At 58.7% G+C, this 23,925-nt stretch overlaps 8 protein-coding genes across 8 annotated transcripts; 3 read left to right on the top strand and 5 right to left on the bottom strand.

Moving 5' to 3' along the window:
• Positions 1-374: 374 nt before the first annotated feature.
• On the bottom strand, positions 375-1,577 carry THITE_2010369 (uncharacterized protein; the record flags this gene model as incomplete). Its single annotated transcript, XM_003657487.1, has 4 exons — positions 375-566; positions 711-961; positions 1,097-1,384; positions 1,469-1,577. Coding segments are annotated over 4 exons (840 nt in total), but the record flags the coding sequence as incomplete, so codon positions are not given.
• A 994-nt stretch (positions 1,578-2,571) lies between these two features.
• On the bottom strand, positions 2,572-5,000 carry THITE_2092703 (uncharacterized protein; the record flags this gene model as incomplete). The annotated part of the gene is made up of 8 exons (XM_003657486.1): positions 2,572-2,808; positions 2,895-3,029; positions 3,123-3,323; positions 3,404-3,431; positions 3,494-3,939; positions 4,078-4,242; positions 4,414-4,593; positions 4,728-5,000. 8 exons carry the CDS (start codon positions 4,998-5,000, stop codon positions 2,572-2,574), a joined length of 1,665 nt encoding a protein of 554 aa, XP_003657534.1.
• Positions 5,001-6,701: 1,701 nt separating this feature from the next.
• Positions 6,702-8,403, top strand: THITE_2156589 (uncharacterized protein; the record flags this gene model as incomplete). Its single annotated transcript, XM_003657485.1, has 7 exons — positions 6,702-6,757; positions 6,847-7,106; positions 7,166-7,238; positions 7,300-7,469; positions 7,538-7,753; positions 7,822-7,923; positions 8,012-8,403. 7 exons carry the CDS (start codon positions 6,702-6,704, stop codon positions 8,401-8,403), a joined length of 1,269 nt encoding a protein of 422 aa, XP_003657533.1.
• Positions 8,404-10,097: 1,694 nt separating this feature from the next.
• Positions 10,098-10,504, bottom strand: THITE_2123353 (uncharacterized protein). The gene has a single exon (XM_003657484.1). It carries the CDS (start codon positions 10,335-10,337, stop codon positions 10,113-10,115), a length of 225 nt encoding a protein of 74 aa, XP_003657532.1. The 5' UTR covers positions 10,338-10,504; the 3' UTR covers positions 10,098-10,112.
• THITE_2123350 (uncharacterized protein) lies at positions 10,505-11,263 on the bottom strand. Its single transcript, XM_003657483.1, has 3 exons — positions 11,182-11,263; positions 10,946-11,070; positions 10,505-10,687 (listed from the first exon to the last, which is right to left on the bottom strand). Exons 2-3 carry the CDS (start codon positions 11,043-11,045, stop codon positions 10,521-10,523), a joined length of 267 nt encoding a protein of 88 aa, XP_003657531.1. The 5' UTR covers positions 11,046-11,070; positions 11,182-11,263; the 3' UTR covers positions 10,505-10,520.
• An 836-nt stretch (positions 11,264-12,099) lies between these two features.
• Positions 12,100-14,475, bottom strand: THITE_2156588 (uncharacterized protein; the record flags this gene model as incomplete). Its single annotated transcript, XM_003657482.1, has 1 exon — positions 12,100-14,475. One exon carries the CDS (start codon positions 14,473-14,475, stop codon positions 12,100-12,102), a length of 2,376 nt encoding a protein of 791 aa, XP_003657530.1.
• Positions 14,476-15,588: 1,113 nt separating this feature from the next.
• THITE_2123348 (uncharacterized protein) lies at positions 15,589-17,866 on the top strand. The gene is made up of 2 exons (XM_003657481.1): positions 15,589-15,944; positions 16,011-17,866. Exons 1-2 carry the CDS (start codon positions 15,743-15,745, stop codon positions 17,576-17,578), a joined length of 1,770 nt encoding a protein of 589 aa, XP_003657529.1. The 5' UTR covers positions 15,589-15,742; the 3' UTR covers positions 17,579-17,866.
• A 92-nt stretch (positions 17,867-17,958) lies between these two features.
• Positions 17,959-20,681, top strand: THITE_2123345 (uncharacterized protein). Its single transcript, XM_003657480.1, has 4 exons — positions 17,959-18,305; positions 18,376-18,411; positions 18,484-18,727; positions 18,940-20,681. Exons 1-4 carry the CDS (start codon positions 18,289-18,291, stop codon positions 20,419-20,421), a joined length of 1,779 nt encoding a protein of 592 aa, XP_003657528.1. The 5' UTR covers positions 17,959-18,288; the 3' UTR covers positions 20,422-20,681.
• Positions 20,682-23,925: the final 3,244 nt, after the last annotated feature.

Here is a 23,925-nt window from a genome sequence, read left to right as displayed (position 1 = left end):
GCAAGGAGCATCGGAAACCGCGGCGGCGTGGACTGGGGCAAAGGTAAGGGAGTCAGTCCCGTTCGGGGCTCGCCGCATCCGTCCGCCGGGAATCAACACGGCCGCTCGACCAGCGCGCCATAGCCCGCCTGCTGTGCTCTATGATTATTCATTATCCGTGATGCATGCGGTCCGTGATCTGGGGTATCAAACAGAAACTCAAGCAGCCAACCGTCCCATATGCCGTCTCTCTAAACAAACGCAATGCCTTGCGCTCGGTCGTATACAGGCAACCTCCCAACCCCCAATCCCCTATCATGTCGCTCAGTCAGATTTGTTGTATACACACAGACAAAGAAAACAAGGCCACAAAGCGAGAAAAAAAAAATTCACCCCTCCCCCGTCAGCGCGCGCACCACCCCGACCGAGAGACTCAGCAGCACGCCGAACGCGACAAAGACCTGCATCCGCCGCGACCACAGGCCGTCCTCCTTGCCAAGCCAGCCGACCACGCCGAGCGGGAACACGAACCCGATGAACATGCCGCGGATGAGGGGGCCGGCCACCGCGCTCAGCCCGAACGCGTCCTCCGTCCCGAGCCCGCCGCCGCCGGCACCGCCGAAACCGTCCGCATCCTCCCCGCCGCCGCCGCCGTCCATCCACCCCCCCGTTGACGGGTCGCTGCTTGGTAGGAGGGTGTACCCACCCCCACTAACACCATTCCCACCAACACCACCTACATGATGGGAAGGAGGAGGAGCGGCAGAAGAGTCGTTGTCCAGCCACGCGTCCTCCATCGCGCGCAGCGCGTCGGGCGAGGGCATGGTGTCGGGCGTGAAGCGCGCCGTGTGGATGGCGCGGAAGTGCGAGCGCAGCGTGGCCACCTCGGCCGGGGTCAGGCCGGCCTGCAGGAGGCGGTCGAAGCCGAGCGGTGGCGGGGCGGTGGTCGTTGTCGTCGTTGTCGTCGTCGTGCTCGGTTCCCCTTGGTGCGGGTGGGTTTGTAGCGAGTTGGTGGCCGTGGCGGCGGCGGCGGCTGGGTTGGAAGTGACCAGGGGTGGTGGTCGTGGCGGGGGACTTGGGGTGTGGGCTTGGGAGCCCGGGAATGGGGATGTGGAACGGGATGGGGCGACGGAGGTGAGCGAGGGTGGTTGTGGGGGAGGGGCCGCGGCCGCGGCGGCTTCGGCGGCGAGGTCGGCGGCCGGGAGGGCGTCGCCGATGCTGCAGTTGATGAAGACGCGCTGCTGGCGGTGCGGGTGCACGCCGACGGGGGCCTTGCCCTTGGGGTCGGCGTGGTGGGAAATCGGCGGTGGTGGAGGAGCCCTCAGGACGGCGCTGAGCACGGAGCCGTCGGGCAGGATGCGGCCGTTGTGGATGAAGCGCAGACGGGCGAGCGAGGCCTGCGCCGCTGGTGAGGGCTGCGGGCTGCCGTTGGTGGGCGCATTGTCAGGGTCTTGGGCAGCGGCTTCGGCCTCGGCGCTGGCTGCCAGACGGCCCCGGATGAGGTGTTTCAGCGCGACGACGGTGGTCTGGTGCGGCGAGGGGATGTCGAGGTGCAGGTCGGGGAGCGCGGTGCTGAAGCGGATGGTGACGTGGAGGGGAGGCGGCGCGGGGGTGAAGGAGAGGGCAGGAGGGTCGGGCGGCGGCGGCGGCTGCGGTGGCGCTGGCGGACGACTGTCGCGGGAGCCTCTGGGAGAGGAGGCGGTCGAGGAGCTGCTGCTTGCGCTCGCGCTCGCGTGGGCGCCATTGATCCTGTTGGAGTCGCTCATGGTATATGATGTGTCGCCGGACCCTGACTGCCGAGGAGGCGAGAGGAGGAGACAGGAGGAGACCAGGAGAGGTCACCGCTCGGGCAGAGGCGACTTCATAAGTGCATGTACAGATTATCTGTATTCAGGGCTCAACGGCTAGGGTGTAACCGTACTGCTTGTTGTGTTCGGGTTGGTTGTCATGCAGCGGCGCGATCACCGAGCCAAGGGGTGGACGAACTCGCTCTTTTGATAAGAGGTTGCCGTCAGTGTCCAGGGTTGCCGATCCGCAGCTGCTGTTGTCCGGCATTTCGGAAAAGATTCGTTACGCTGTAATTACGGATTGCACTACCTAACCACATCAGTTAGCACGGAACAACTGCCAAGACCTCTCTCCGCCATGCGCTTCTCCAACTTCTCCACACCTATTGCTTGGCTGTCTTGGCATGCACTTCACGGGGGTGTTTCATGCAGCAACCTGAACGTCATGAGATAGATTGAACTGCAATGCGCATTTCGCGCCCTGGAACTATCAAATATACTATCAATATTCATGGACCGCCAACAACGACAAGAAAAAAAGAATAAAATTAAAAAGTAAGAAAAGAGGAAGTAAAAAAGACAACAGACAACGCAGCCTAATTCTTCTGAACCGGCCCAAACCCAGCCCAACCCAACGCCAGCTGTGCCCTCCAAACCTGTCAAGCTTCCTTGTATTCCGCTTGCCTGCGCCCTTCCCATTCCTCACGCAAGATGAGTCCAATTCGATCAGGAAGAAGAAACTAAATCGAGAGAGAAAAGCTGTGAAACGGGGATGACCCCAAACACAGACGGAACACTGACCAGCTCACTCCTGCTGCGAGCCCCTTCCCAAGCGACGCAGGGCGCACCTGCCCAGCGAGCCAAACACCCCCGGCCGAGGGCGCTCCACCCCACGGCCCCCGCCGACCGCGTTCTCGCGCGCCTCGAGCTCGCTGATGGTGTTCTGGACAATTGCCTGAAACACGGCGTCGACGTTGGCCCCGGTGCGCGCGGAGCACTCGCCGTAGCCGTTGGCCTGAATCAAGTCGCAGGCCTGCTCGCCCTGCGACGCAAGTCAGTCTCCGGGTCCTCCGCGGACTGGGGAACAAGGTGGGTGGTTGAAGTCGGTTCGGGGAGTTGTTGCCTTACCAGATCCCGAGGAACCGCCGCGGCGGTCGGGAGGTAGTTGAGCTGCAGGACCGGGACCTCCGGCCGCACGTCGCTCTTCAGGCCCAGCACGTAGACGTCGCCGTTGTGATGCGAGGCGTCCAGCTTGGGTTTCCACTGGCGCAGGTAGCGTGTCAGTCGTCGCGCACCGGGTTTGTTTCTTGTCTCGTAGACTGGGATGGGAGAGATATCTCGCTGGGCCCAACATACCACCTGGGAGATCGCGGCCAGGTTCTGCACCCTCTCGAGGCTGAAGCAGATGATGGCGGCGTGGAAAGCGGTCGGGAGGAGCGGGCCCGCATGGTCGCTGGCCATGAGGCCAGGCAAGTCCCACAGCTCGACGTACACAACCGAGCCGTCGTCGAGGCGGACGGCGACGAGCTGACGGTCCGGGACGAGAGAAGTGTATGTCTGGGATGCGCTCAGTCAGCTCGGTCGGATGGACGCTCGGGCACGGAGAAGGGGGGTGAGGGGGGGGGAGGACGGCATACCGGGATGAAAGAGCCCTTGCCCACACGCCTGGCGGAAAGGAAACGTCTCGTGTTAGCACAGACGAGCTGAGTCTCCGAGCAATTACTCACTTGAAGAAGGCCGTCTTGCCGGCCCCGGCAGATCCCACGATGGCCACCTTGAGGGTGCGCGGGGGGACGGACGTGCCGGCTGCTGAACCGGCCGTCGCGCCAAACAGCGATCCCGCGTCGGAGAAGGCGCTGAAGCGGAGGGAACGGTCGAGGTGGTCACAGGGACCAGGCGCAGGTGCCGTGGTGGTGGCGGCAGGGGTGGTGGTGGTGGTGCTGGTGCCGGTGGCGGTGGTAACGGCGTTGCCAGCCACAATGCTGCCGACGAACGCGGGGGAACGGGGGATGCGGGTCTTGGGTCCGCTCTCGGTCTTGGTGGTGGTGTTGTCGTCATCGCGGCGACCAGTCATGCGCGAGATGGCGCACTGGCAAACGTTGCCCAAGCGACTGCGCTTGGGCGCCGGAGGGTCGTTGGGGACCGCATTGTTGTTGTTGTTATCGTCGTCGGGCTAGACAAGGGGCGCTTGTTAGTCTGGTTAGTTTCCCAAGCAAGAATGACGTGTGAAAACAGGCGCTTGAAGGGCTGCTGACTCGGTAGGTGCGGTTCATGGTTTGGAAGAGCAAAGGGCGATGAACCAAGAACTTACTGCGTGACACTTGGCGCCAACCCGAGCACTCTCTCCCTGGCCGCTGCCGCGCTGGGCAGCAGCCGACGCAAGTCTTTTCTCCTCCTCCTCCCACCTGGCAAGCCCCTCCTCCCTCTCGAGAGAAAGGGCCTCGAGCCCGTGGATCCAGTCCTTGATCCGGTCGGTCTGCCGAGCTGTCAGCACTGAGCGGCCGTTTTCCCCCTTTGAGTCCCAGGCGCAAATGCGCAGAAAATATGCCACCCCTGGGATTATTACAGCCCCCTCTCCAGACCAGGACGCTCGCAGGGCAAGCAGAAGGCGCTGTGGGCCCACCCTTCGGTCGACGTGGAGGCGTACGCCGGCAAAGTCGACTCGGCCAAGGCCAGGAGGCGCCTCGGCTACCCGAACGCAGTCCTGATCCAGAGCCGCGGTCGTACGGGCATGACGTGCCTCGACTGCAGCCATACATAGGCCGGGCCACGGGTCTTTCACGGGCTGCCGGCGCGTCAAGGGACACTTCGACAGGGCCTGCGGCAACTGCAAGTGGCGAGACCATGCGTCACGGTGTTCCGTACAAGACCCAGAGGAGGAGCCGGGTGAGGCGGACGATTGGGGGGGAGGGCCGCGGAGGACGCGCAGAGCCAGACCACACTCAAATCGTCATTACATACCTTCTCATGGCGGACCTGACCCGGCCCCACCGCGTTCTCCCTGGCATCTAGGATGCCCCGGGAGACGGGGAGAGGCCGGGCCAGCGTCCCGGGGGGGGCGGCGTCGTCGTCGGCGCGGGCGGGGCCGACGGGGGCACTGGCGGGGGCGACGGGGGCGGCAGCGGAGGGGCCCGCGAGGGTGCCCCGGGGGGCGGACCAGCGCAGGTAGCCCGGCTGCGGACGGCCGCCGGCCATCCGCAGCGGGAGACGCGGGGGACGGTCGGGGGGCGACATCTTGGTTGTCGCCGTCTCAGTTTTATTTTTTTAAATTTGAAAAAAAGAAGAAGACGAAGGCGGGGGGGCAGCGGCCGAGGCGGGAGGCGATGATGGTGGTGGTGGTGGAGGAGGAAGAAGAAGAGGAAGCGAGGGCAGCTGGGATGAGGAGAAAAGGTGAGGAAAGATCGGTCAGGACGAAAATCTGATTTATTCACGCCTTGACCATCGTGCGCTGGGAGGGCGAACGTGTAAGAAGATTGGTCCAAGCGCCATCTTCCGTCTGATGAGGTGGTGATTAAGGCTGTGCCTGGCAAGAACGTTGGTATTTTGGTGTTTTGGGGGTGTGATGTGGACAGCCAGGCCACCCTTTATCGCATGCTTATGCTCACTTACACCGAACCAACTGGAAAGGACGGGGGGCCTGGGCAGGGTAGTCTTGTAGCAGAGATAGTCTCTTTCTCTTGTAAGATGCTTGAATATATAGCAGGGCGTCATGCTGGTGTGGTCCAGCAAGAGGCGGGTTTGGACGTCTCTCTGAGAATGACCACTTGCTGGCCCAGCTTCACCAGCGGTCTAGCATGAACTGGCGTTAAGTGTACTTCATCCAGATGGATAGCTTTGAAAGATTGAGTGGCTCCATTGATGTCTCCAAGTCTTTATCATAGTTCATCTGTCGAGAAGCAGACTGTTCGTTTTGAGAGTAGTCGTCAGGGTTTCCTGTGACTGCTGGCACTCTCTCAACCTGTCCACTTTTTTTCAAGACTCTTTGTCAGGATATGACCTAGCATAAGCCAAGGTGTATCCAAGTTCACAAGGTGACCTTCCCAACCCGTGATAATAACCTTGAAGGGAAATGCATGGTGATACGGTTCGGCTGCATTTCCAACAGATAGTTGCTCACCGGCTGTGGAGGGGGAGGTGTCAGCCGCTGTTGCACAGATATGCTCTGTATTCTTAGACTCGCTTTATATGTTGACAAACACTGAATGCAACGGAAACTTCAGGCATATTCATTAACCCTCATGACAAGCAAAAAGCAAAAGCTTAATGTGCCCTGCATCCTGGAGTTCGAGCATCAGTCTCATGTTTGACACGATGCCCACTCTATGCCCGTGAACAACACAATGTATATTCTAGAAAGCCATCATGTATATACCGCTCAACAATACGCACTGGAACATGGACTTTGTGCCATGCCCTCGAGATATCCCGAGTAAGGGGAATGGCGTTGTCGATATTTAGATAAAGGGGCCATAATCTCATTGATGCATATAAGCCAAGATTGCTCTGTACGGAAGCTTATCGGCGCGGACCCGAATTTCCCCACATTTCCGGATTGCGCCAAGAATTGCACAATCGCGCAGAATCCGCAACACCGAAACGGGGGCGCATCTGGGCCGGAGGCCGATGACGGACCTCAATCGACTGGGTCCTGGCTGTGGCCGCCGAAAAGCATAACCCGGTGGTTCCGCGCCTCTGGATCCCACGGCGGAGCGCTGAATAACGTGGTGACAGCAGGGTCTTCCCAGAGCCGTGATTGGTCTCTTTTCCGTTTTGCAAGACCATCCGATGCGCTCGCCATTGCCTGCCACGCTTGCGCCTCTGCTCCGGCGACCATTGACCGCTGCAGCGCCCAGACTCACGTTCACCCTCACACTCACACCCCCACCCACGCTCACTCTCACGCTCAGGAGAAACCTGCACAGCACCTGTCCTGCCATGAGCGAGAAGCTGAAGCCCGCTGCCCGCGTTGCGAGCCAGCGGCAGGATGTCTGGTAATAATTAACGTTATTTCACTCCCGCTGTTATCATTGCATTCACGTTTTGTGCGAGTCTCAAAGTCATGACTAACACTCACGCCCAGGACCATCATCAACGAGGCTGCCGCCGCCTCGCCCAAGCAGCCCATCATCAACATGGGCCAGGGCTTCTTCGGCTACAACCCGCCCGGGTTCATCCTGAACGCCGCCAAGGACGCCCTCAACAGAGTCGAGTGCAACCAGTACTCCCCGACCAAGGGGCGCCCGCGGTTGAAGAAGGCCATCTCGGACGCCTATGCACCCTTCTGGGGCCGCAAGCTGGATCCCGAGACCGAGATCACCATTACCACAGGCGCAAACGAGGGCATGTCTGGTCTCATTCTCCGAGCAATTCTAGCGTACGAGGCTGCTGACCTGCGCCAGGCATGCTGAGCGCCTTCATGGCCTTCATCGAGCCGGGGGATGAGGTCATCATCTTCGAGCCCTTCTTCGATCAGTAAGCAGCCCCGGAGTGACTCTTATGGCCTCACCCGACTTGCCCCTGACACTCCAGCCAGGTACATCAGCAACATCGAGATGCCCGGCGGCAAGATCGTCTACGTGCCCATGCACCCGCCCAAGGAGGGCGCCGTTAAGACGCTCTCCGCCGCCGAGTGGACCATCGACTTTGACGAGCTCGAGCGGGCCGTCACGCCGCGGACCAAGATGCTGGTCCTCAACACGCCGCGTATGGAGGCCTTCCCCCGTTGGGGGCCCCCACATAAGCAAGCCCTCGTCAATACTAACACGACGCAGACAACCCCGTCGGCAAGGTCTTCTCACGCGACGAGCTGCAGAGGATCGCCGACCTGTGCCTCAAGCACAAGATCATCATCCTGTCTGACGAGGTCTACGACCGCCTGTTCTATGTGCCCTTCACGCGCATTGCGACGCTGTCTCCAGAGGTCGAGCAGATCACCCTGACGGTCGGGTCCGCTGGCAAGAACTTTTACGCCACCGGTTGGCGCGTTGGTGCGTCTCGCCGCTATCTCTCGCTTGCCCAGCATATGCTGACGAGATGGTTCCGATAACGTCAACAGGCTGGTTGATGGGCCCGCCGCACCTAATCAAATACGTGGCGGCCGCGCACACGCGCATCTGCTACTCGTCCGTCTCGCCGCTCCAAGAAGCCTGCGCGATCGGTCCGTTCCCCCCCTCTCCTCTATTGCTGCCCTTTCATTTATCCCCCCCTTGTTGTTGAGCTAACAGACCTTCCTTTCCCACCTTCAGGCTTCGAACAAGCCGACGCGCACTCCTTCTGGGACGAGTGCATCGCCTCGATGCAGCACAAGATGGCCCTCTTCAACGCCGTCTGGGACGAGCTCGGGATCCCCTACTCGCAGCCCGAGGGCGGCTACTTCGTCATGGTCAACCTGGCGCGCGTGCGCATCCCCGACGGCTACCCGTTCCCGCCCCACGTGGCCAGCCGCCCGCGCGACTTCAAGCTCGCCTGGTTCCTCATCCAGGAGCTCGGCGTCGCCGCCATCCCGCCCAGCGAGTTCTACACGGACGCGAACTCCCACATCGCCGAGGACTACCTGCGCTTTGCCGTGTGCAAGCCCGATGAGGTGCTCGAGGAGGCGAAGGTCAGGCTGCGCGGGTTGAGGAGGTATCTGGAGTAGGGGCTAGTATCTCGGTAAGGTGGTTGGTTATTCTTGGGGAGAAGAATGACGGAGCGGACGGTCGTAGAGGTAAAGGGAGGTAAGCGTGTCGTTGATATGAGGGCACTGGAAGGCCGAAGAGCAGGAGCTGGGCCTATAGAGAGCATTATTAGAGGGTTGAAGGGGTGAATAGGACCTAGATTTTTCGCTTGCGCTTGCCCGCTCTTCGTCCGCCCATATTCCCATCGACAACTGACTTCGTGAAAACATTGATCGATATATGTTACACGCCGATATATATACCACGCTAAGCTAGCTTCTATACACTGGGTAAATATCCTCCATACCACCAATCAAGGCCGATGCACGCTCCTAAAAAGGCGTCTCCCAGTACTGCAATAAGTCGTCCGAAGAAAACGGTGGCACATTTCCCGGCACCTGCGTTCCTTCGTCACTTCAAAACGCCAACTCAACGACATCAGAGATGATTCTCATTTTCTCTCCGGCGTGAGCCTCCACACTGCCACAGACGGTCGACGTCCCTGGGATTTCCCCAGAGCTCGGTGGCCGGTGGCTGAGCTGGGTGTTTCCCTCCTCTCAGCGAGAACTCCGCCTCCGACCTGGCAAGCTTTTACTCTGGCCTCGTTACAGAATCATAGGGCGACGAAATGAGTGGCTGCAGCTCTTACGATGTCACAAGTCGCTTCTGGGCTCTGAAGAGGCGCGAGAGTCGAGCATCGCGACTCGGCACTTCCGTACCCTGACCGCAGTGCGGTCATGGGTGGCCCTGTCACAGCTACGTGTGACAAGTGCCCGGGAACGAGAAGAAAAGATGGCGTCCTCGCCATCTATACATGGTTCAATACAGTGAAGGAAAATACATGAGTGCTTGGCTCTCTGACCACATGAACATAAGTGGCCTGCGGCCCATCTTCTTGTTTGTCATGCATCGAAGATCAAGGACAACACACACAATACAGTCGCACCATACCGGCGGTTTTGCTTTCCTTTTGGAGGGCTGTTGAGCCCGTCCTCTCGTTGATCTACGTGTGCCCAGACGTAGGGGCTACGGGAAGCGGCATTAGGGCAACCGGCCGTCCCGGCGCTGGCCCGGCGTCGTGGCCATCCTCTTGGGACGAGCGGAGAGTGTTCTCTCGCACGGCCGTCCAGCTAGCTTGGGACGTGAGCAGAGGCTGCAGGGGCGTGGAGGGTGCTGGTCCGTTTTTCCCTCAGCCCTCGCGACTCGGTCCCAGAGCGATAGCTGATTTACTGCATGAAGGCGTAACTAGCTTGGCTGTACAAATATCCGATGAACTGATGTCGTACTCCATCTCCTGTTTACACTCTTCAGGGGCTGCACGCGGCTCCGAGCCCGCACGGCTATCTACGGCTCGACGCTCAGGTTCGCTGATCAGGTTGAACGACCTACAAGTCGGTGGCCAGCATGACTTGCTAGGACCCTTTTGTACTGAGTTGTTGAGTCGGGCTCGATGCTCCCCTTTCTTTCCGTGTTTTTGTGCTAAACCCCCTGTTGTTTACATCATGACCGCTTTGCCTCCTAACCCCATTCCCTTGTATTTCTCCTATCTTTTTCTTCTCAAATCGTAGTACTTGTAAATATTTTTGCGGGTTTGTAGCTATTACGTAGATGAACCGATACTTTCATCAATGCATCAGATAGGTGCCTACCCGTAGAAGCTTGCGTCAAGACCTTCGGAAAAGCCAGGCGGTTACGACGGGCGCCCTAGCCCTAGCATTGGACTGAAAGTCGGACACCACCTTGCCTCCACGTCGACCATCACCAGCTGAGACACGAACACATATGCACCAAAAAAGAGGGCCAGGAGAACCAAGTTGGTCATATACTCGCAGAGCCATACAGAGCGCACAGAAAAGGCATCGGCGGCCAATGCACATCCCAGACCCAGCCATCCGTTCATCCACCCCAGGCCCATATCTACACGAAAGCAACCCCTCCCCTGTTCTACCCCAGCACGCACTTGACGCTCAGTCCCGGCCTACCCAGCCAGCATACCGTGGAAGCCATACCATACCAGGCTGCGCCCCTGCTGTGCCCCTGCTGTGTGTCCCGTGCACTGCGTCCTGATCCCGGGCAGGAACTGCAGGGTACTTATTCCTCACTCGGCGGTGATCTCGACGCTCTGGGGGACGCCGTCGGCCTCGGCGCTGTTGACCTTCTTGCCCGTCTTGGCGATGGTGCGCAGCACCCGGTCGTAGGGCAGCGAGGCGTCGGCCACGACGGTCGCGGTCTGCGACTCGAGCGAGACCTCGTAGCTCTTGACGCCTGGTTTTGGGGGAAAAGAAAGAAAGGGGGGTGCGTTAGTAAGTTGAATAACAAGTTGGTTGGTATGGTTTGCTTGGGTTGGGTTGGGTTGGCTTGGCTCGGTGCTGCTGGGATGGGGAAAAGGGTGGTGGTAAATAGGCGGGAAGAACGGCGTGGGAAATGCTGGCGGGAAGGACGGGAGGGGAGAGAGTGACGGCGCGGCGGGAAACGGGTGGTAGGAGAGCGGAAGAAGTAGGTGAGGTGGAACGTGGAACGCACCCTCCAGCTTCTTCAGCACGCGCTCCACGGCGCCCGAGCAACCGCTGCAGGACATGCTGACGTTGAACTTGTAATTGTGCTCGCTGACGGCGTCGGCCATTGTGACGGTGGTTAGGAGGTTGCGGCTGGGCAGGTGTGAATATTTGTGCTGCTGCTGCTGCTGTAAAGACGACGATGCGGGGGCGGGGTCGCCGGAGCTGTTCGGGTTCGCAGCGGGACTCGGGGGGAGGTCAAACTGAGGAATGAGTAGGCACTTAGAAGATGTGCAAGTCAGGTCGCGTGAGAGAACGTGAATTGAAGACGCGCTTTATCTCAGTTTCACCGGGAAAGGGGGACCACCAAGGTCGAGGGCTCAGGCTTGTTTGGCGTTGGTTTGAGGATGGAGCTGCCCCGCCGGCCAGGAACGAAGGGTGGGGGAGGGGTCTTTAATGTTCTGCGGGAGCTGCCAGACTTGCGACGGGAATTGCGCCGAACAGCAATTGCCCGGATGGTGCCATCGAGGTACTGCGAGATTTGTGCCGTAGAAGGGAATGGAGGGCTATTAATAATGGACGGCTTACCTTACTGGCATGATGACGTTTTTCCGCCCCAGCCTTCTGGCCGGGGCCTCCTTCCGTTTACTTTCACTTACACGGGCAGCGCTAGCCGAACGCTCAATACGGGGACACCTTGCCATCCTAGGTCTTCATGACCCAGCGCAACGGGAGGATCCAGGGGTCCACGACTTGTATCTGCGTGGAAGGGCTCTTGAGTACTGTGTAGTTCAAACCATCTTGAAGACATAAGGTCTCACTCCGCATTGCTCGCTGTGCGACCTGCTTTGATCTTCAGAGAGCTCTTCAAGACTGTAATTTGAGCGCGTCTGCGTAGCAGACATGAAACTTGCTCAATCTGACTCACCCACTGTCACACCTCGCGAGTTTCGGCCCTCCGTCCTCAGTTGCTTAGGGAGTCCGGGGCTGATCCGGACGTAGACACTCCGTTACTTTGTTCCGGCAGAACCACGGCAGCTGCGTGCAACACCCACCCGGCCTCGGCCGGTGATACCGCGTTCCCACTCCCACTTTCGCGGGCTCAAGCGCAGCCGTGTCTAATGGTACATGCAAAGAGCGATGCTACACTGACTGGAAGCTGCCCAGCTGACCGCAGCGCTACTACTGCCTTCCGGCCGCCTCCTCACCACGCTCACTGCCCTCCTCCTCGTCGTGCCCGCCGCCCCCCTCGAAATCATCGACGCCCTCAAACTCGTCCTGGCCCCAATCATCCTCTTCCTCCTCCCAACCATCCCCTTGGCCCCAGCCGCCAGGCATACCCGTAGGCACCTGAAACTCCTCGTCGGGGTCCACAATCTCCATCTCGGTCCCGTTCATGAGGTACGACAGGTAATTCAGCAGTCCCGGTTCGGGCGGCAGCCGCACAAACCTCCGCACGCGCCCACCATCGCCCTCCGGCTGCTCGGCGCCGCCTCTCTGGTCCCGAGGGTCCTGCGGCGCGTCGGGACCTTCCCCGATGTCGTCGTCCTCCCCAACGTCACCGCCAGCGCCGCCGCCATGCTCGCCTGCTCCTCCCCCCAACCTCCCCCGCAGCCGCTCCTCGCGCTCCTCGACCTCGAGCCGCAGCTCCTCCATCAGCCTGGCGGCGGCGGCGCGCATCTCGTCCGCCTCGCGGCCGGCGCCGGCGAAGAAGGCGGCGCGCGCGGCGTCGTGGTCGACGGCGAGCCACGGCCGCCGCTGCGCCTCGCTGGAGAAGACGTTCTCGGCCAGCGGCGGCGGCAGCGGGTCGAAGTCGAAGTTGGGCGCCGCGTGCAGCATCTGCCGCGGCACGGCCACCATCAGCGCCGGCGTGTTGTCCAGGTAGACGAAGCGCGCCGTGGCGAGGGAGACGGGCGCCCCGCGCGGGAGCTCCCACGGGTCGTCGACCCGCGCGGCGGCGGCGGCGGCGTCTTTGAGCAGCGATATGGTCTGCGGCGTGTTCCAGAGGTCTTTGGCCATGTGTATGTAGAGCTCCGTGTGCAGCTGCTCGTCGATGTCGCGCGGCTGGTTGCCCCAGACGGACCTGGGCGTGTCGAGGTTGAGCGCGCTGAAGAGGGCGCAGTAGACCCAGGGCAGGGTTTCCATGCCCTTGATGAGCGTGGATTTGGCGGTCTCGAGGTCCTTGAGTTGGAGATAGGCGAGCGGCAGGGTTTGCTTAGCATAGGCGCCCGCTGGGATTTTGCCATCGGCGTTGTCGTCCTCGCTGTCGAGGATGCCCGAGTTGCAGAAGTCGATGAACCACTGTGCCTCGCGGGCGCGTATGGCGAGCACGTGGATCCAGTTGATCATGGCGTAGGGGTCGCTGTGGTTGATGCTCAGCAAGAGCTTGGCCCATTCCAGCGCCGTCCGGTAGGTGCCCTTCAAAACCAGCTTCTGAATGAGATTGTGGCCGGCCAGGTAGAACTGCCGATTCTCGGGCCTGGCAAAGCTCATCCGGGCCTGTCCCTTTTCCAGTTTCTTGCGGAACTCGCTGAGGGTGGCTCGGCCGAACGTGAAGAGCGCGCGCTCGATAAGGTCGGCTGCGAGCGCAGAGTTCTGGTCCTGCCTGGCGACCTTGCTCACTTGGATGAGCGAGGAGACGTGGTACGGGTACCGGTGCAAGAAGTAGACGATCTGCATGGGGTCGTACATCTGGACCAGGCCGAAAAAGCTGGCTTCCAAGTCCTCGTATGTCTTGTCGTGGGCGTAGGCGAACTCCACTTCGCCGGACGACGCTTCTGTGATGCGGACCATCTTCAGCCCTTGGGCGGTGCTGCGGGGCCACGATTTCTTGCCGTCGATGAATGGGTTTGCGCGCAGGACGGTGTCGAACATGCCCTTGTTGCCACCCGGCCCCAGGCCGGGATGGGCTGCCCGAGCGCTGAGGAAGGTTTCGAGGTCCATATGTTGTGGTAGTGTCCGATGCTGCCTGTCCTGCGTCCGCTCCTCGACTTCAGCCACATCCATCGCCTTCCCAAAGAGCCTACGCATCTCGTTCACGGCTTTGAGATGCTGGAAGTTGATGCGCAGGAGCTCGTTGAGCCCGTTGGTCGGTTCGCCTGCTGCTGGCGCGCCCCTGGCCGGGCCTCCCGGCGGCTGCGCTTCTAGCCTGAGCTCTTCCAGCACCCGGTCAATCTCGTCCACGGACTCGCGCTCATCCTGGGCTGGAGCTGGCGTTTCGGCCTGCTTGCCTTTCTTCTTCTTCTTCTTGGACGACTTCTTCTTGCTCTTCTTGGCAGGCTCTTCTTGCCTGCTGGCCTGCTCCTGATGCGCTGGGGGAGACGCAGCATCGTCAGACTCGCTCTCCTTGCGCCCTTTGTCGCCGCCATCGCTGCCATCATCGCCATCATCGCCATCATCACCGGCATCGCCTAGAGCCGCAAAGCCCGAGAACATGTTGCCACGAGGCTTTGCCACGATGAGCTCGTCGTCGGATTCATCGCTCCTGTCGCCAGTCTCATTCTGCAGGCTTAGCAGCTCCTGCTGCTTGCGGAGCTTGCGGAGCTGTCTGCTGGCCATGGCGGTTTTGTTTTGAGGTGGCCGGGGGTTGAGGTTCGGATTCAAGTGACAGGCGACAAGTGAGAGTGAGATGATGCAGTTAGGTGGTGGGGTTGTGTAATGGAGGGGCAATTTCGAGAGCAACAGCGCTGCAGAATCAAGACCCTCGGTTGCACGTTCTGGGAGGTTGAATAAGCGTCACGTTCAAAGATCTGATGGAAAAGCCATCACCCACAAATCCGTCCAGACCCAGCGTTAAGATACGGCAATTCGCTGTATATCGGAACGCCAAATGACAACATCGCTGATACGCCGAGGGAGTCAGAGCAACAAAAAGGGCTCCGGTGGGGAGACGAGCACGGACCCCACTCAGGATACAAGACAACAAGAACCAAAGTGAAATAAAAACGACAAAAGCGGCGGAGATAATCGGAGGGGGAAGTGAACGTGGAAGGATGAAGTAAGAACGAAGACGGAAAATAAAGCATAAAGATGCTCTACAGTTCCCACCTAGCATGGCCGAAATCAACTTCCTAGACGGACTGGCATGCCATGGTGTTCGTTTCAGCGTACAGGAAGTGGTGTATCAGGCACTGCTGTGTATGTAATGTATGTACGGAATACATACGAATACAATAGTTACAGCACCTCCTCCCTCCACCCCTTTGATACCGTTCGTAGTGACGCGAGTGCAATTCCAGTTCTGGTTGACAAACCGCAATGTCCCTTGGTCAATTGAGGGCAGCGCATCCACTTCAGGTGCCGGGAGGCCGAGCAGGACGAGCGACGGTTGAGACCAACAACACAGCCCCTTGACAAAGGCCTCCGATTGACCCAACTGCGTCGAGCGATGAAAGAAGCCGTTTCCTTGCCATTCGAAGCCGGAATGTTGCCCTGTGCATCCGCTCAGCGCGGTCCATCCAGCCTGCGCTTGGCGGTGCAGCTGAGTGGATCTCGCGTTGTCGCCTGTCCCTCTGCATGGTGCCCGCTAAGTTAGCCTGCGGTGGCGTTGGGTGGTGGTGCGGTTAGGCTTTTCCCCTTCAGATTTCCTCCCTTTCTCGTGAGGGAGCCTGGGGAGGCTGAAAATGACCCCTGTCGCTGCAGCATGAACCCCTGGCGGCAGAGGAGGCTCAAAAGATGGCGAGGCTCTGCTCTCGCGCAGGTACTCGATTCCACAGGGTGCGCCTCCGTCCTTGAGTCTCGTTGTCTTCTGTGACTGCTGCTTCTCATCCTCTCTTTCCTCTCCCCACCACCTGGTGGCGCAGGAGATGGGGCTGGCGCGCCTGCCATGGCGCCCCGGAAGCATAACGACAGTGTCTTGACGAAAGCGTGGTGCGTGTGCGGCCTGGTGGTGAGCTGGATTGCCGGAATGAGCGCGCTGCTCGCGGGGGGCATCTATCTCTACGGCGAGCTCCGAGATGGGAACGCCGCTCATATCAGCATGTCCGACACTTGGCGGGAGGTGCTGCCCTTGGGACTGAATATCTTCGGTCGGTAACCGCCTCTTCCTCCCAGCCGTCCAGGGCTTCCCTGACTGACAGACCGACCTGTTTCAGTGACGCTGCTTAACGACAGCATGGGTTACATCCATACCTGCTCCCTCCGCTGGTCATTACATCGGGAAGGCAAACTCGACTTCAACTCGAATCTGCGCCTTCTCACCTCGGCGAAACGCAACCGCCCCAACAGCGCCATCCCCAACGCCATCTACCTGGCCGGTATCGTCCTCTCCTATGGATCAACATCGCTCATTTTCTTGAGCCTGAACCCCCAGCTGGCGCGCCTGCTGGGCAAGGATTACGACAACGCCGACGTCAACGGCGTCCACATCAACTCCATCGCGCTCTTCACCCTGGGGGGCGGCTTCTTGCTGCAGGCCATCATCACGAACTGGGCCCTGGCGCAAACGGACATCCCGACCTGGAGCTCCAACCCGCTCGACGTCGCCCTGGCCTGCACGTACGAGCACGACGGACACCGCGTGGTGCGGCGGGTCGGAAGGTGTATGATGGGCGTCCACCTCACCAAGAAAATCCCCGGGTTGTACAAGCCAATACCGAGGCAGCGGCCCATGATCACGGCACACCCCCACGTGCGCTGGATCCTGGCCCTTCTGTGGGCACTGCCGATCCTAAGCGGCATCTGGGGCGGTGGGGTATACGCCTACATCCTGCGAGACGCCCGAAAGGGCGTCTTGGGACGGTCGTGGTCGCTCCTCCCGGTGTTTACCGGCAACATTGACACGAACTGCCGCACCCACCAGTGCACCGATGGCACCTCGGTGCTCAATGTCGGCTGGAGCGCGTCGAATGGGACAGCCGGGACCGTGGGCGCCGTTTTCCTCATTATGGGTTTCCAATCTGTCGTCACGCTGTCTCTGCACTGCGCGGAGCTGATCGTCAACCTGGCCCGCGACGAGAAAGTGTACCGTGCCCTCATCGGACCGAAAGGCACCAACGGGCACTACAACTCCATCCTCGCCGCCTGCACGTCGTGGCGGACGCTCTTCTTGTTCGCCCTCAAAGCCGGGGTCCACTGGATGTTCGGTCTCGCCATCAACCTCCAGTTCCGGCTCGGCGTCAACATGCAGCCACCCCAGATCTTCTACTTCGCCGGCTTCTCCCTGGCCGCGGCCGTCTTCGGGCTGCTGCTCTCCTTGTGGCGCCCCGGCGGCTACCTGCCGCCGTCGTACGGCCACGTGCAGACCATCGTCGACATCGTCGACGAATGGGCCCCGTCGGGGTGCATGTATTGGGGCGAGAAGGACGCGGTCTACCCGGGCTACACCGGCACGAGCACGCACCCGCTCCCCGAGCCCAGCGAGACCCGATTGTACGGCGGCCAGCACGACGGCCGCCACCCCGGGCCAGCGTGGGCCAGCGCGGCGCCGACCGAGCTGCGTAACCTCAGCCCGTCACCCACCACGCCGACCGTATATTCCCCTGGGTTCACGTCTCTGCACCCGTACCATAGCCAGTGGGCTCAGCAGGCGCACCAGGCGCAGAACCGGTCGAGCCAAAACAGCTTGAACAGCGCATATTCGGGCAGATCTGGCCGTTCGGGACGCTCCGGCTACAGCACGCAGAGCACCCAGCCACTTCTGTCAGGCTATAATATCGGTTAGTGAGCACTCTGGCGGACTTAATCATCTTTGGCGCGGGGTGTTTTGGATTTCTTCGGGAGCAGGCAGGTCAAGAAGAAAGCGGTGCCGGGTGTCCTCTAGATCAGTGTAAAACAGAAAAAGGCAGGACTTGGGCGCTTTGGATTTCGTGTTTTTATTGCATGAACAAGCTTGAACAACGGTTGATAGATGCTGCTGAAAGCTGCCTGACCATGCGGGAACTTAGCACTGTTCAAATTGGGCCGGGCAAGTTCAATGAAAGGGTTCTCTGTTCCGTGGTATCCGTGCTTGTGAGGCCCACCGTGGCCGTCGTGGCACGCACTGTGGCTGGTGCGGGGTCTGAAATACCAGGTGCCAGCCGCGCACAGATTGATCGGGTTTGGCGCGAACTCTCGCGAAAAAGAAGGAGGCTGAAGTTTGTTGAATTTTCATAGGTTGTGTGCAACCTGATCTGCTGAGCTGCGCCTCTCTTTCCCCGACCTCCAAGCAACAAGAACACACACAAGCACAACAGGGCAACGGTGCGCTGCGCGTGTTCCGGAACAACGTGCTAGCCCGCTGGAACTGTCTTCCGGGGAGGAGGAATCTGCGCAGTCTCATTTCCTTTTCCTACTTCTGCGATACTCCGCCTGAATTTTCCGCCACCGCGCCTCCTGCTTCGAACCGAGCTTGCATTTCGTCACCACAGAATCAGCCGTCTCTGATCGGCCACCATGTCCGAATTTCTCGGGTTCGTTCTGCGGGCCGATGTGCACTTTTCTCGCGGGCCGACCGTCTGCTAACCACCTATCATGCTGCAGATCTAGGATATCTCTCATATCGCGGAGCGACATTCGGTGGGTGGCAATTGCGCTTCCGCCCTCCCTCCCTTGGTCGCGCTGGCCCAACTAAACAAAGCCTCTCTGCAGATATGTCGGCATCCTGCACAGCATCAACTCGGATGACTCGACCGTTTCCCTCGAGAACGTGCGGTCCTTCGGCACCGAGGATCGGAAGCACAATCCCGACGAATACGTCCCGCCGTCGGACCAGCTCTACGAATACATCGTATTCCGCGGCACCGATGTCAAGGACCTGAGGATTGAAGAAGGCCCCGCGCCCGTGAAGGAAGAGAAGCCACCCGCCGTGCCGAACGATCCCGCGATTCTTGGAGTAAGTCTCGCCTGCTCCCTTTCTCCGCCCGCCCCAGTCGGCCCTATCATGATGAACCATTACGGATGTAAAACTTTGCTTGTCTGAAATGCGCAAACAAAACAATGTTGAGACCTCCGTTGCCTTCCTTCTGATCTTGTGGCCGCAACACTATTTTCTAGCTCAGAAGTTCGCTTTCAAGCGGTACCAGTCGCTAACCTCCGCATCCTAAGGCCCGACCCCGACACAACAATGTCGCTCCAGGACCCCCAGGTCCCCCCGGTCCTCCTGGCCCTCAAGGCCCGCAAGGTCCCATTGGCCACCCGGGTCCTCAGAACCAGCAGGGCCCGCCGCCCGGCGCGCCGGGTTTCGGTTACTTTCCCCCGCCACCCATGGGAGGAGGCTGGGGCCGCGCCGGCGGCCCTGGTCCTGCGCCGTTCGGTGGCATGCCTTATCCGCCCCCGGGTTGGTTTCCGCCGGGCCAGGAATTCCCGCCCATGGGCCACAATCCTTGGAACCCCTATCAATTTCAGCACGGCCCTGGTGGTCATCCAGGTGCACCCGGTGGCCCAGGCGGTCAGGCTGCTGCTGGAGCTCCGGCGGCCCCCGGCGCTCCCGGACAAGGTCGTCAATCCGCAAACCAGACCCCGAGCAATCAGGGACCTACGCAAAAGCCGGCGCCGATTGGGCCTTCGGCAGATAAGAAGCCGGTGACACCCTCCCAACAAGCGGGGCTCGCCCCTCAACCCAAGCCAGTCAGCCAGGCGCCCAACCAGCCGGCCGCGGCGCCTGCACCGCCCCCGCCCGTAGACTCGAAACCGACAGTGGAGGAAGTCAAGGCGACAGCCGCATCGCTGGCCAGCCACGCTCCGACTCAGGCAACACGGGAGCCAGCCAAGACCATCCCTACGGGGCCGAAGAGCAGCCGCCCCGCACAGATCCTGCCTGCAGTGCCTCTGCCGGCTGCTCTCACCGCCAAGGCCGCTCAGGCTCCTCAAGCTACGCCCAAGCCGGCTCCCGAGAAGACCAATGCTGCGGCCGCTGCTGCCGCTTTGAGGGACGCCACCCAAGCTGCGAAGGAAGCTGTGGCGGTTGCCATGGCCAGACTCGACAACTCGGCTACGTTGCAGCAGGCCGAGGCAAACGGTGTCGACAACCTGACCAAGAAGGTGGAGGAAATGAGGTTCAACGCCCCTCGTGCGAGCCAGCAAGCGAACCGCGGCACCCGGGGTCGCGGCTCCCGTGCTCCCGCCAAGGTCGAGGTCCCGGACACCGACTTCGACTTCGCGTCGGCCAATGCCAAGTTTAACAAGCAGGACATCGCCAAGGAGGCCATCGCGGGGTCGCCGCTCACGGAAGGGCAATCGGGCGAGGTGATCACGCCCGAGTCCGCGGCCGATGCGCCCGCGCCGGTCGAGCCGGCGTACAACAAGGCCAAGTCGTTCTTCGACAACATCTCGAGCGAGATGAAGGACCGCGAGCACGCCGGGCAGAAGCTCGGCGGCCGCGAGTGGCGCGGCGAGGAGACGCGCAAGAACATCGAGACCTTCGGCCAGAGCAGCGTCGACGGAGGCTACCGCAGCTACCGCGGCGGACGCGGGCGCGGCCGTGGCGGTCGGGGCCGCGGCTTCCGTGGTGGGCGCGGCAGCGGCGGCGGCGGCGGCGGTGGTCATGGCGGCTACCGCCCGCGCGAGGCCCAGCCCACGGCGCAGTAAATCTGCACCCCTCCTCCTACTACCTCTCCCTCTCGGACTCAGTCACGAGAGAGAATGAGATTTGATACAGCCAACCCCGTCTACCTTGCCCGATCGATCGCCCGACATAACCCGCGGAAGTTTGTTGGAATGTATGAGTAGTCACTGCCTCTGGACTTTGGGGACATACTGGGCCTTCTTTTTTTCCGCCCTCCCGTTTTTCAACTACCTACCAGCGGCGGTTCGGAGGCCGGTCTTAGGTACCTACCTAGGTAGTTAGGAGTTAGGGGACTTCCACAGCATCATCGTCGTCTCTTTTTCTTTTCTTTTCTCTTTTTGCTCTTTCGTATCATCTACTCCGGGAATAAGGAGTCGCTGGGTGGTACACTAGGTTCAGTCTGTGGATTGGGCGGGTTGGGTCATTTCTTCCGTCCGGGTACAGCAGGTGCAAGGTGCAAGGTTGCCGGGTGCCGGTGTGGTTGCGGTTTGCGGGTTGCTGCTGGTGCAGAGTGACACATGATGCTACGAAATGAAGGAACGAAACGGAATACATGTTTGACTGCCTGCCTAAACTGGTATCTATCATGGTCTCGCCGCATTTTTGTGTTTTTCATGAGTTTGTTGCTGTGGTTGGCTTGCCAGGGGAGGGCGAGGTTGCGTGCGTTCTGGGTTCTTTTTGTATGTGTGTGTGTCTCGATCAAGATGAACTGATGGGGACGGAGTGGTGATGCGAACTCGACACACACATACTAACCATGGTATTTCTCTCTTGCTCTTCACGGGGGGCTGTGAGCTGGTGGGAGGGGGAGTACCATGGTGTTGGTTGCGGTATGGGTGAGAAAGGTCTGAGGTTGTGGGTATGGACGGGTTAGTTTTGAGCCTCATGAATGGGCATACATGGACATACTACGTATGTGGGCTTACTTAGATGTATAAGTATGTACATATTACGCGGTACGTTGGTTGTGCTTGTGCTGGTGGTGGTGGTGGTGGTGGTGGTGGTGGTGGTGGTGCTCTGAAATGAATGAACGCGAACATTGGGTAAGTATCCCAAGCATCAATGGGTTTGTCATCGGCTGGGTTGAGCTTGTTTTCCTCCTACGTCTTCTACATGGCAGGCGTATGCTGGTGTTGGTCGTGGCTGGTTGGGTGTGTGTGCTGCGTCGTCGGGTGGGGCTTTCAGAGTGTGCCAGTGCATGCGGACGGGTGAATTATCAGGCGTGTGTTTGTGTCGTTGTGTGTTTGATCCCGCGCTAGAGTTGAGCAGAAAAAGATGAGGCCTGAATGAGTCGAGGTTGGATCGAGTTGAGCTTTCGGGTCCTGGTGCGCATGCCGAATGTTCGTCCCGGATGGTTGCATGCAGAACTAGAATCTGACGGAGTGTAGGCGGCTTGGCGCATGTCCTACCCTTTTGAAGGCGTGGTTCCTCTTCGTCAGAGTGTTATATACAACAGTTTTTGTGAGAGAAGGGTGATGGTGAAGCACGCCGTTCATGACCCCGCGGCAATACATGCGGAACGGCGACTCGTTGATCAGCATTCTTAAGTTTGTATTATAGTAGTTCTTAGAGTGATTCTGAGACGGTCCGGATGAGAGAAAAGGTGGTACTGCTGGGACGAATATGCTCAAAAGAAGCAAGGCTCCCAACAATTCAAATCCACCCAATTCAATTCAATCCAATTCAATGCAATTCAAGGCAATTCGGCCCTGTTAGCAATCAATCCTAGGCCTAGATTTGACTTATTTACTTGTAAATATTTGCCAAGACCGCATATTGGTCAGTGCTTCGTAAGATGCCTCTCAGCCCGCCTAGCCCAGCCTAGCCAGCTACCATAGCCACCACCAACCGCCCCGTTTTTTTCCACTCTCTAGCCTTAGTATACAAACGGAGCTAGTTATAGAGTCGTATCGTATCGCTAGCTCTCTAACTGAGCCAACCGACTACCCTAGCAAGTGCTATAGCTATAGCGATGCCTGAGACCTCTATAGGCCTAATAGATATACTACGTAGCCGCCTAAGCGTTGCTAAGCAGTTAGAAACGTTGGCTAGCACTAAGGTCGAAGAACTGCCCTATAACTCTATCGTCGAATAGCCCAAGGTCGTACTACGTGGTAAGCAGTATATCCTAGAAGACTAGCTAGCTAAGAAGAGGCCCTAGAAATCGTAGATCGCTAACTATAGGAGCTTCCTTATCGAGGCTACTAATAGCAAGGCAAGAGAGGTATCCTAGTATTATAAATACTACGATAGACTCTTTAAGGCTACTATAATAAGTACTCCCTTAGCCTATCTCGCTAGTAAATATAACTGCTATAACGATATAAAGGAACTGCTAGCAAAGAGACTAAAATTGGTCTTAATATTATAACGAGCTATAGCTAATGCCCTAGTCGTTAAGCTAATAGCTAATTCGATTAAAGTGTTGCTCGTTACCTAAATCGTTTAAAACGGCCTCCCTTTTATAGTTGTTGAAGATTATTATTATTATTATTATTAATCTTATACCGAAGAGGCACATTAGTGCTTTGCCACTAAGGGTAAGCGGTCCCTCCACCTCTATATACACCACTTATACGTAGCGCCTACGCTATGTTCCTACTATATAGGGCGGGCCTCCTCGATTTCCCCCTTTCCAACTTGCTAGAACTTACCTTTCTAGCCTAGTGGCGACGGAGATATAGTGGCCTGTATAGCCCGTTGCGCGCCACTTGCTTGTGTAGTGTGCCCTTGGCGCGAGCGCCTTAGTCGCTAGGCGCGTAGTATACGTGGGGAGAGCGGCTAGAGGCCGACCTTTCTATGCCTCTTCTTCCTCTTATAGCCCTTGCCTATATCATTGTTCTCGTAGCTATTCGCTAGAAGCTCCTCTACTGCGCTGCCCTAGCTATTATACGCTGACTATACGCTTGTAGAGCCTTCCGCTACTCTCTTGTATCCTACCTTGCCTTCGACGTTTAGTTCAAACGTTAGCTGGTATTTCTATAGGCGCCCTATATGTATTAGCTACCTTGTAAGCGCCTAAGCGCCTCTTCTATTTCTAAGTAGTATAAGCAATGTATATTGGTCCTAGATGCTAGGCCTTCTTACTATAACCGCTAAGTCTTTGTAGTATATTGCGAGGTAGGCGATAGTCTTAGGCGCCTCGCTATAGCGGTAGAGCGACGTAGACGTATCTAGTATACTTTTCTAAAATAGGAACTGCCTTAAGCTAATAGCTTTTATATATACTTATATAAAGAGACAGCTCTATACTTTGTTAATGTCCTTATATATCTATAGTATCTAGGTAAGGGGCTCTAGGCTATATAGGTTAGCTACTTCTTTATAATATACCCTCTCTAGCCTCTTAGCGTCTATATAGTATATTTATAGCTCTTTATATACCTTCTACTCCTCTACTATAACTACGTTTATATTGGTATAAAGCTAAGGCTTTTAAGGCCTTTATTTATTATCTTCGCTACTTTCGCTCTACGCCTCTTCCACTACTGTAGGGCAGTATAAGAGGAGCTATTCTTTAACCTATA

Source organism: Thermothielavioides terrestris, chromosome 6 (assembly GCF_000226115.1).
Source record: "Thermothielavioides terrestris NRRL 8126 chromosome 6, complete sequence".
NCBI classification, from domain to species: Eukaryota; Fungi; Ascomycota; class Sordariomycetes; order Sordariales; family Chaetomiaceae; genus Thermothielavioides; species Thermothielavioides terrestris.
This window is presented reverse-complemented; position numbering and strand designations above follow the sequence as displayed.